This window comes from Canis aureus, chromosome 7, assembly GCF_053574225.1.
Source record: "Canis aureus isolate CA01 chromosome 7, VMU_Caureus_v.1.0, whole genome shotgun sequence".
NCBI classification, from domain to species: Eukaryota; Metazoa; Chordata; class Mammalia; order Carnivora; family Canidae; genus Canis; species Canis aureus.
In genome coordinates this window covers 29,167,438-29,179,801 of record NC_135617.1, presented here as the reverse complement: position 1 = coordinate 29,179,801, position 12,364 = coordinate 29,167,438, and the positions used below count along the sequence as shown (strand labels likewise).

Below are 12,364 nucleotides of genomic sequence, written 5' to 3'. Positions count from 1 at the left end.
GTCTCTGCCTCTCTCTCTGTGTGCTTCTCATGAATAAATATATAAAATCTTTAAAAATAAATAAATAAATAAATAAATTTTGATGCCATAATTAAACACTTAAGAATTTATCTAAAAGAAATATTCATAAAAATTTATCTATAAAGATGCTTATATTAACTAAAAACAAACTAACAATTGAGAATGGTTGGCCTAAACAATTATACATTTAGGCAAGAGAATTCTATGCACTCATGAAAAGTGGTGAGCCAAACAATTTTTCGTTGTTTTAGGATGGAAAGTTATTCTCAGTACATTTTCTGAAACTGTTTTCAATTGCTCAATATAACACACAAAAAAGGGCAAAAAAAAAAAAAGCCGATGAGTTTAATAGAGTATTACATATCTAGAGCCACGAAGATGAATTTATCTATCCTTCAAGTTCAATTTTCATTTTACTATATTGAAGTCATGATTAGATGCAGAATTAAACCTTTTAACATCATGAAGTGATCCCTCTTATCCCACTGCTGTTACACTATAATTAAATTCTACAATTTCAATCCTACAAGGTATTACTATTACTGCTTTATGTAGTTAGCATCCACTTGATGTCTCCCACTTACTTACCACTGTCTTCACCAATCCTTGAACTTAGACCTCCTATCAGAGATCACTTTCTTCTACCTTCTTCAGGTAGAATTCTATTCTTCTACAAAGTATAATTTCTTATAATTAAAAAATGAAACCACTAGAAATGAATAATTCTCATTTTTGTTCATCAGAAAATATATTTACCTATGTGTTGGTTCTTTCATATCATATAAATCCTAGGTTAACAGTTTTTAACCTTTGTGCACATTGACACTACCATTCCATTGTCTTCAAACTTCCATCATTTCTGCTCATTTGAAAGTGATCTGTCATTTTTCTTCAGTTGCTTTTAAGATTTTCTGGTTTTTGTTTGTTTGCAGCATCACTCTGGTTTGTCTAGCTATAGACTTTTTTTTTTTATTTATCTTACCTGGGCCTCATTTAATGAGAAGTCAACCCATAACTTATTGTTTTCTATCCCTTTTGTAAAATTCTTAGCAATTATCTCTTCAAATATTGCCCATGCTCCCTTATATTTCTTTTCCTTCTAGAAGTGTGACTAAAAATATGTTAGAGTATGGAGGTTCCTCAAAAAGTTAAAAATAGAACTACCCTATGATTCAGCAATTGCACTACTAGGTATTTACTCCCAAAATACAAAAATACTAATTCCAATGCATACATGCTCTCTGATGTTTAGAGCAGTATTATCAACAAGACCCAAGTTATGAAAAGGGCCCAAATGTCCATTGACTGATGAATGATGGTACACACACACACACAGGAATATTACTCAACCATAGAAAAGGAAATCTTGCCATTTGCAACAACATGGATAGAGCTAGAGAGTATTATGCTAAGTGAAGTATGTCAAAGACAAATACCATAGGATATCACTCATATGCGAATTTAAGAAACAAAACAAATGGGGTCGCCTGGGTGCCTAGTCAGTTAAGCATCAGACTCTCGATTTTGGCTCAGATCATAATCTCAGGGTGTGAGATCAAGCTCTGAATCTGGTTCGGGGCTGGGGTAAGATTCTCTCTCTCCCTCTTCCTCTCTCCACCACTCTCTCACAGAAAAGAGAGAAAAAAGAAAAAAGAAAAGAAAAATATCACAAGGGAAAAAAGAAAGGAAAACTAAGAAACACTCTTAACTACAGAGAACAAACTGATGGGGAGGTGAGGTGAGGGGATGGGTTAAATAGGTGATGGAGATTAAGGAGTGCAGCTATTATAATGAGCACCAGGTGTTGTATGTAAGTGCTGAATCACTAAACTATATACCTGAAACCAGTATTACACTAATATTACTATATGTTAACTGGAATTGAAATAAAAACAAAAAACCTCAAAAAAACATATGTTAGGTCTTCTTGGTGTATGTTTTATGTAGATCTTTCCCAAATATGCTTCCTGTTGTTTCCTTTGCCTTTTGATATCTTCAATCCTGTCTCTTATATAGTTCAATATAGTAAAGCATGGTTGTTGCAGTTTACATCTGATAACTCCAATAACAGAAATCTCTTTCTATTGTTTGTTTTTTCTTAGTTCTTATTGATAGAAGTCTAGTTTATCTTTGGTTGTATGGGGAACACTGTGCTTGATAAGTTATTTGTGGTAATAATATGTTTCACAATGATGGTACTTTTCTCCAAAGGTGATTTGCATTTGACTTTGCCAGGCACACAGGTGTTATAGCTAGTCCAAGGCAGATTAACCAAGTTCAAGACTTGAAATTCACTAAAGTACCAAAGGATTGACACCTGTCTGTAATTCCACAGGGCTGTTCCATCTGATTCACCTTCACACTAAAGGTATGGCTTTTTAGGTTCTCACATTTTTGTGCAGAAAATTACTACCCTTTTGGTGTAGTCTAATTCATGTTCTTACTTCTCAAAGCAATCAAAGTAAAAGTTCTAATTTTAGAGAATTGGCATATTGCAGGGAAAAGGTGACTTCAATTTTGTGCTAACTTTTGAGTTTGCTTTTGTCATAATTTACCCACATATATTTTTTTTGGGGGCTTTTATAACATATTTTCTATTTATCTTGACCTTTGTTCCTTCCTATGGATTCCAGTTACCATTTGGTATCTTTCACTCCAGCCTAAAGAACTTTCTTTAGCATTTGTTTTTTTTTTGTTTGTTTTTTTGTTTTTTTTGTAGAGAAGCTCTGCTAGTAATGCATCACTTCCACCTATTTACATGAAAATGCTCACTTTTTGCCTTCATTTCTGAAGGACAGTTTTGCTGGATATTGAATTGTTAGTTGACTTCGTTCCCAGCCCCCACCCCAGCATTTTAAATATCTCATTTTAGTGTCTTCTGGCTGTCACTATTTCTGTAAAAAGTCACCCTTTATTGTATCATGAAGTCCCTGCATGTGACGCTTCATTTTTCTCTTGTACTTTCAAGACTCTCCCTTCATCTTTGGCTTTTATCAATCTGACTACAAGGTACCTGGGTGAAGTGCTGTGTGTTTATCCTACTTTTCACTGCAATTATTAGATCTAAAAGTTAATATTTTTCACCAAATTTGCCAAGATTTCAGCCATAGTTTTCTACAAATATTTTTTGCTGATTCTTTTTCTTCTTACCTCTGAGATTCCATTTACACATTAACTGAAACATGTGATATTGTCCCACAGATCTCTGAAGTCCTGTCCATTTTGATTCAGCTTTTTTTCTCTCTGTTCTTTGCATTGGTTAATTTCTATTAATATACCTTCAAATTCAATGGCTACTTTTTCTTCTGTCATCTCAAATATGTAGTTTAGCTGACCTAGTGAATTCTCCAGTTATGGTACTTTTCAGCTCTATAATTACTAATAGTTCTGAAGTTTCCAATCTGTTGAGATTTGCTATTAGTTCACTCAATGGTTTTTTTCCCTTTTAATTCTTAGCCATATTTATAATAGCCACTTTAGCATCTCTACTAAATCTAATATTTGCACTTACTCAGCACCCGTTTGTTGAATCCCCTTTTTTTCCTCTGAGTATCAATCACTCTTTTCTGTTTCGTTGCATGTTTCTTAATTTCTAAATGGAAGTAGGACATTGTATGTAATATAATGTTGCTATTCTGGATTTTGTTTTGTTCTTTCAAGGGTTGTTGGCTTATAATAGTCAACTGACTAGCCTGGACTCAAACTATGAAATGTCTTCCCACAGCATGTAGCTGCTAATGTTTCTGCTCAGTTTTATTTTGCTTAGCCTGGCTCCCTAGAGAGTATTCACTATACCTGCATAGTTTAGCTCTCAGCAGGTTTTGCTCAAATACCTCAAGTCATTAAGGCTCCCACCTCTGCTCCCCAATTGTGTGTGGATTGAGAAATGAAATCAAAGGCATGGGAAATGTGCAAGTCTCCCCAAGCTTTCAATTCTTACTGAACTCTCTGGCATCTATTGTATGCATTTAATAGTCAGCCAGAGCTATGTGAAGAGGTTATCTCAGCCCATCCCCAGCCTCTTACTTCCAAAATCTCCATCTTACATTTCTAGTTTCTCCTTTGCCTACCTTGAACCTTATATTATTATGACTATAATGATACCATGGAAATATTTCCTTTCTTGTTCAGCCTTCTGCTTCCCTGCAGTGCATAACTGCTTTCTTTTCCACATTTAGTTTTCCAAGCACCTTTAGCTAATTCTTCCAATATGTCAAAATGGCTTATCTCAAGATTGTTACATGTGGTCAAAGAAACCAAAGAATGCATCGCTTTCATTTTGTAATTGAAAAAGTGTTTATCGCAATCTTCTCTCCTTTGCTTCAATCTAGGGTGTTATTCCCGAGGCCTGCCTGGGACTCCCTTATCTGTGTTAGATAATCTGTTTCCCAAACTGCATGTCTTCTTCCTGGAGGTCAAATCCTTAGGTTTGGGGAGGTATATCCTATGGTACATTCCTAAGAAAATATACATTTGAAGTCCATATTTTGAGACACTGCATTTCTAAAACTGTGTTATCTTCATACTTGATAGTCTGACTCTGATAGGATTATGTTAAAAATCTTTTTTCTTCTAAATTATGAAGGCATTGCTTCATTATCTTCTAGATTTCAACAATGCTGTTAAGAGTTCAATGCCATTCTAATTTCTAAACTTTTGTACACCACTTGCTTTTCTTTCTCCAGAACTCTCTTCCTGGTTGTTCAGAAACTGCTCAATGATACAGCTTTGAATAGCTTCCCTGCCATCTCATTAGTCATAATGGACACATAGTAGGCCTAGCTCTAGAAAACAGCCTTGTAATGTTTTTTTTAGTATTTTTGTTCTTTGATAATTTGCTAAGCTCTGTTGTCTCCATTCTTTCTTTCTAGCTTTCTATTAGCTAGATGTTGAATATCCTAAAAGTCTCCATTCATTCATTCATTCATTCATTCAACAAAAATTTACTGGGTACCCATTATGTGCCAGATATTTGGTGCTGAGTTTACAGTGATAAATGAGATAGACAAGATCTCTATCCTCAAGAAACTTAACATGATGATTTTTTTTTCTATAATTCCTTTCCAATTTTCAATCTGATTTTTGGTTCTGATTTATGAGATAAGACAGCACCTTAATTTTATCTTCTAGTGCTTTGATTAGTTTTTAAAGCAATCACAGCTTTAATTCTATATTCTCTGAATTATGGAGGCACTATTATTTCATTTCTCTAAGAACATTATTTTTGTTAAAGATATTCTTCTGTTTTATACATACTTTATTTCTTATCTATACCTTTATTCTCTTTACTTCATTATTCAGTCTCTTTTATGGAGGTTTGCTGAAAAAATTGTTGATTCTCATCAATCCATTCATGTTTAAGCATAAGGCAATAAAATGCTGACAGGAAACTCTCAGGTGTGGGTACAAGTCTTGTTGACTGTAGGATGGCTGAATCTAAGCTCATTTTACTGTTGAGGGGCCATATGAATCAGTGTCTGCAAATCTCTTCTCTGGTTGGTATTCTTCCATTTCCCAAGAAAGAGTCATCTAATCTCCTGCCTTGAGAGTATAAGCAAGTTGTAAATAGGGTAGGACTCTTAGGAGTCTTACAGTTCCATATAACAATTTTGAATTCATCACCCTTCCTCCAGCCCTTTGTCTCAGACTGCTTTCCCTGTTAACCTCCTGCCTCCAGATTCTGAGCAGACCAGCTCTGGGGCTCTATAGTGAGTACTGGCTCACTCCTCACTCAGATGATCCGCAGACACTGACGTTGCAATGCCCTCCATACTGCCAAGTGTGCTCTCATACCTCTCAGCTTTATAGTTTCCAAAAAATGGTCTGCTTATACCTCTTGCTTACATCACTGTTGCTTTGTCTCCATTGTCCTTTGTCTCTGTGGATGTACATCTTTTGTATTCCCTAACTGACATTTTAACTGGGCTTCAGGGAGAAGAGAAAAGAATAAAAAAAAGTCAATTCACCTAATTTGACTAGAAGCCTTAAAATTTTCTAGGATGTTGCTTAAAGGGCTTGCTTTCATTCTCAAAATGACGTTGAGGGTGGCATCCTTTACCACTATTCCTTCTTCCTTTTCTGTTCACTCTGAGCAAGTAACTACTTACAAGATTTTGAAAATGTTAAAATACAAACAAAAAAAGACCACCATCTGCCTTCTCTTAGGTACAGTAGCTTCACTTAAATCACATCTTCTAATTAATTGTATTAAAAACAATTATTCATCACCCACAAAGCTAATTCAGCGTGTTGTAGCTCTCTAAACATTCTAAAACCACATCTTTAAATAATGATGCAATTATTAGGATTTTATTATATTTGAAAGTGGTATAACACAGACTTTACCTAAATATAATGAACACTACTGGGAAAAGAACAAGGAACAGAGTATAAAACTCAGAATGTTTTCTTCTGTTGAAAACAGACCCCAGCCCTAAAATACAGCCCTGAGGCAGAGGGCAGCCAAGAAATCTTCTCCACTGCCTCTAGCAACCAACAATTCTGATTAAGGAGTTGTGCTGAGAAAAAAAAAAAACTCGATATTCTTTACGACAGACCCAAGTACAAACTTTATACTATTGCTTTATATCCACAGAGAGGATATGAAATATTGAAAAGGACCCAACTTCTTAATGCTTAAAACTCAATACTATGTACTTATAAAGGTCAAAATACACAACTTCTTGGCATATTGGATGATATGTTAGCTGATTTCTATTTTAAAAATCATCAATTCTACAACATACATTAATTATCTATCTCTCAAATAGATTTCCTATAAAACCTCCTTCTACTCTTTTTTAACAAGAAGGCAATCATTTTGGATTTTTTATTATGAAATTCTTACCTGATGACATGGTCTCTCCCAACATTACCTTGCAACGCTTACAAATTACTTTGGTATTTGCCTTTGGTTTCTGTAGAACAGAAAAATGTCATTTAAATGTCATTCAGCTTTTCTTAAAAGGAATATATAATTTTAACTTAGTCTCTAGAGTATACATTGAACTTTACATTTTATTTTGCCCTCTACTAAATACTGGGAACACATTTAGCTTGTATGCATAATTCACATGCACAGAGATCTTCTTTTTTTCCAAATCTAAAGACAGAATAATGAATAGACTGATTTTTTCAAACCTAGCCACTTCTTGATAATATAACATAACTGTTGTAAATAATTTGAACAAGAAGCACCTTACATTTCTAAAAAGCACTTCCAAACACCCATTACCATTTAGACTAGGCAGATGGTGAACAACAAAGGCAGAGAGAGTAGGTGACTTGTCCCAATTCATGTGTCTAGAAAACAGGAGAATCAAAAACTGGAGCCATTATTTTGACTCCTAGTCCTGTGTAACTTATGTAAAAGTAATCTATAATTCATAATTACTTATCAGAAGTAGAAAATACTTAACCCATTCATATAATTCCATTTTTCCATGTAAGATACACATTGTAACTGGAAAAACTGGAAAGTGTTCTGAGACAAATTCCTGAAGCATTCTTAAACTTCAACAATCCAAATTCATTATTTGGGATAGAGATTAAATAGCTAGCACCCATCTAATCATTATGCAAACAAAAAAATGTTCTTTTACATTCAGAGAACAGAGGTGGTTACCAGAGGTGGGGGAGGAGGGGTGGCAAAAATGGGTGAAGGGGATCAAAAGGCACAAACTTCCAGTTATAGTATATGGAAGTCATGGGGATGTAATGTACAGCATGGCAACTACAGTTAACAATGTTGTGTCATATAATTAAGGTTGCTAAGAGTAGATCTTAAAAGTTCTCATCATGTACTGGGTGTTATACTCAACTGATGAATTCTTGAACATTACATCTGAAACTGATGATATACTATATATTGGTTAATTGAATTTAAATAAAAAGAAAAGTCCTCATCACAAGAAAAAAATTATAGTTATGTATGGTGATGAATGCCAACTAGACCTATTATGGTGCATATCTGGCAATACATACAAATATCAAATCATTACACCTAAAAGTAATATAATGTTATCTGTCAGTTTTATTTCAATCTAAAAAATCTTACTGATTTGCAGTTTTTTCTAAGAGGTTATGTTATAAGCAATTGCATGTTAAGAGTCTGGGCCAGAATTCTTAAGTTTAAATCCCAGCCCTGTTATTTATTATACACATGACCCTGAGCAAGTTAATGAACCTCATCTGATTTCCTCATCTGCAAAAGGGAGTTAATAGTAGTGTTTAACTCATAGCGTTGTTTATTAGGATTTAAAAAGGAGTGTTATAAAGCACTGTACTGGGAACATGATAACTACTAAATGGATGTTACATAAACAAAATATGTTTTTGGTACGTGTCATTCAAGAAATGGGCTGGAATGTCATACCTTCCCACAAAAGGACCAATTTTTTTGCCTTTTATTGGACAGCCACTATGTATTAAGAATCTACCAAAAAAATGCTTTTTTCACATCCATAGTAATACCTTCATTAAAGTCATACAACATTCCTCTCACACAGATACGCTGTAACGTGGGAAGTCACATAAGAGTGGGCAGGGAGAAGGAATTTCTGTAACTCTAGACACCTGAGGTCATCTCTCCTGGGAAACTACAGGATAGAGTGGTGGTCTAAGTAAGGAAAGAGTGCCTTTCTAATGTGGGATAACATAAGGAATCTTATGATCAAGGTAAGTTTGTACAATTTGATCAATTTGTACAAAGAAAATGTACAATTACATTTTCTTTAGCATTAATAACTATTTCCTAAAACTGCATATTTAAATTGAGTTCCATGGATGTGCTACTAGTAACTGGTAGAGTTGATATTTGAATCTAGATTCCTTCGATGCTAAAACTTGTGCTTCTTAAGTGCTATGTCAAGTGTTTTCCAAACTAATTCATAGAATCAACTCAATTGATTGAAGGTTATGGCCTATATTTTTCTTTTTAAGATGAAATAGAGGGGCATCTGGGTGGCTCAGGGGGTTAAGCATCTGACTCTTGATTTTGGCTCAGGTCATGATCTCAGGGTCATGAGATCAAGTTCCCTATCAGGCTCTGTGCTGTCATGGGGCCTGCTTAAGATTCTCTCTCTTTCCCTCGGCCTCTGCCCCTCCCCTGCCACTAGCTCTTTCTCTGTCTCTAAAAATAAAAAAAAATAAAGTAAAAAGATGAACTAGAACAGAAATATTACAGTACTTCACACACACCATAAATACTGCTTCAAAAAACTTTTACTTGACATGTGTTCATGTGTGTGCATCAGATTTTGATATAAATGAATTTCTGGGGTGCCTGTGTGACTCAGGTGGCTAAGCATCTACCTTCAGCTCAAGTCATGATCTCAGGGTCCTGAGATCAAGCCCCACGATGGGTTCCCTGCTCAGAGGGGAGTCTGCTTCTCCCTCTCCCTCTGCCCCTCTGTTTGTGCGCTCTCTCAAATAAATAAATAAAATCTTCAAAAATATATGTATTTCTTACTTTAGGGGTCAAAAAAAGTCAAAGCTACAGAGAAACTAAGGCTGGTGAGAATTTGTTCAGGTGTAGGCAAGGATACAGGAAGAAAACAGCTCAGAAAGCAGGTGTATGTTCAACTGTGAAGTTTGACATTTGGGCAGTTTCATGCTTTCTTACAATTAAAACTTTCTGTATGGCTCTAAATTGGTATTAAAGACACTTTTTAAAGGACCTATTTTGTACAAGTTAAGTCAAACCATCCTCATTAAATCTTACTGAAAACTAAAGGCTTTCCTAAAAACTATATATTGGAATAGCAATACCTGAGAAGAATAAATTTTTCTACTCAGAAATTTTTCTACTCAAAGAAAAACTTTGAGTAGAAAAATTTCATTAGGTACTCTGTTATGTATTTCATTTATAATTGCTCTTATAGCACATTTCGCTTTGTCTTTCAGTGAAGCAGGAGAAGTGGTATTTATTGGTTAAAAAAAAAAAGTCTACCTTTTCAAGACACTGGTAATCAGGATTTTTTTATTGGTCACAATAAAAAATAAAAACCAATAAAAAGCAAATTATCTCAAACAACCAAAGGTGTGTCGTTTGATTCAAAAAGAGCCCATTAGAAGGGACCTTTAACATAACTGGTAAAATCTGTATATGGCCTATATTTTTATCATCAAGTAATAATTGTTCATTTTGTCAAATGTGAAATGACACTGTGACTACTTAAAAAAGAAAAATCAATATGGGATGAAATGACAGAATGTCTGGAATTTGCTTTAAAGCACTTAAGTGGGGAGTTGGGGTGGGGGAGGGAATTAAAGATGGGACAGATGAAGCATACTTTATGAATCAAGATGATTGGTATACTGAGGTTCACAATTCTTTTCTTTTTACATTCATGAATATTTACAAAGTTCAACATGTGATTCTAAGAAAAAAAAAAAAAGCCTTAAGGATTTAACAAAACAAACAGCCAAAATCAACAAATTATTGCCAAGTACACCAGGAAAGAAAAAAAAAGTGAAGCTGTTAGTCATGCTTGCCAGCTGTCATATAATCAAAGTTCAATTTTGTTTGTTCCTTAAAAAAATTGGATGAAGTCACAATGTGACCATACTTTCTAAGTCTACAATAATATTATGAATCTTATAAAAGGTTGAGGTGCCATCTTTATCATTCTATTTTTAGTATGCTGGTAGACACAAAAAAATAGCATGAAACACGTAAATGCAAGAAATAAGGAAAACTTCAGCAGGTATCATCTGAACACAAAAGGTATATCCTACCACATTAACAGGCACAAACACTGCATGTTCTAAAGGGATCTTAAAGGAAAGAAGTAAGTGTTGGATTTTGCTCATTTATGCTATTTTTTAAATGAGGTCTTCTTTAATTAAAATATTATAACATTCTAAATTCTGTTTAAACAGAAACTCTGTTTTGTAATGCATTTCTCTTGACCACTACTTAAAGGAAATAATAAAGCCAATAAAGCAGTTGTGCGATAAAGCAGACTAACAGTGTGGGAACTCTACAGAACAAACATCAAAGACAGACCTTGTTGTGGACTAATTAAATCAATATATCTGAGAGACGGCACCACTGCTCAGAGATGTGGATTAGCCTCCTGTCCTTGTTTTTATTTCCCTTTGTGTTGTTTCAATTTCTAAGGACCCTTGATATTGTCTCGCCAAAAAAATGTTTCCCAAGAGATACTATTAGGATGCTGTGTCACCATGTGACATTTCAAAACCCTGCTAGATGGCTAGACTTGGTGATATGAGAAATAGGTTTTCAATAGCACAGAGCAGCCTTGTTCCCACAGGAGCCTTGAGAGCACTGTTTAAGCAGTCCCTCTAAATTTATGTTACTATTTTGGTCACAGGCATACTCTTTCAACTGCTGCAATATGCAATTAAAGAGAACTTCCATCTAGGCTAACTTGGAAACAATCCTGTCAACAGTGGCTTGTCATGACAGGAGTTTCTCACAGTCTCCTTGATACTAAACACCGTAATGTCTGAAAATGAAGGGTCTTCCTTTAATGCACAGGATGGTTGTTTGCAATTGAAAGAAATTATTGTAAATGGGCATCATATAACTGATAAAGACATAAATTGAAGAATATATTTCCAAATAGAGTGCAGAGTTTATCTAAAAAGGGAAACTTGTGGTTTCTCTTAATCTTTCTCTTCTCCTTTTCCACTCACACCTTGCAAATATCTTAAAAATCTATAGCTTAACAGTCAAGTATTAGTATATAAATTTAGATTAAAATGTGATTTTAACATCCATTTTAAACATATAATAGACCTCTGTTAACTTCTTACCATTTATTTTTGAAAACCATTCAAGAATAAAGTACTATAATTTTAAATGAATCATATTTAGGTAAGGGTTTGGTGTTTATGGTGAGAGATAAGGCAAATAATTCTGATAACTTCAATCTTTGATGACTTCCTTAATTTGCCCTCAAAATATAAAACAGTTCTATAAACTAACTTACAACCTGAGAGCTGCCCAACTATTGCACATTTCCTGAAGTGGGTTCAGTTTTCATTACAAAAATTAAATGAGTCTTAAATGAAATTTAATGTACAATGCTTTTGTCCCACCAATAATTAGATGTTAAAATGAAGATTCTCTGGCAATGATTTTCTTTACTTTTTAAATCACATCTGTATTGACTTGCCATCAGAATGATTTCTCACAAGGGCCAAGTCAATGCCATTGATTTTCTTTTAAAGTAAGGCAAACCACTTATTCTCTGTACTGAAAGGAAACTGCTTTCTCCCTAAAGCAACTTCTCTAGCAGGAGGCACGTGACATCACATTGTCAACCACCAATTCAGATCCAGTAGCACAAGCTTCATTTCCACGTTTGGACTCCTC

The 12,364-nt window shown here is 34.5% G+C and overlaps 1 protein-coding gene across 14 annotated transcripts in view; it reads right to left on the bottom strand.

Annotated features, from left to right (window-relative positions):
* The window catches only part of UBE3D (ubiquitin protein ligase E3D), a 202,733-nt gene that overhangs the window by 164,101 nt on the left and 26,268 nt on the right, over positions 1-12,364 (bottom strand). For all 14 annotated transcript variants that reach the window (XR_013383126.1, XR_013383127.1, XR_013383129.1 and 11 more), the window contains one exon: positions 6,869-6,938. Coding sequence is in view for 10 of the 14 variants with exons in the window: in XM_077903242.1 (XP_077759368.1) it covers positions 6,869-6,938 (70 nt within the window). In the remaining 4 variants the exon portion in view is untranslated. The remainder of the gene's footprint in view (positions 1-6,868; positions 6,939-12,364) is intronic.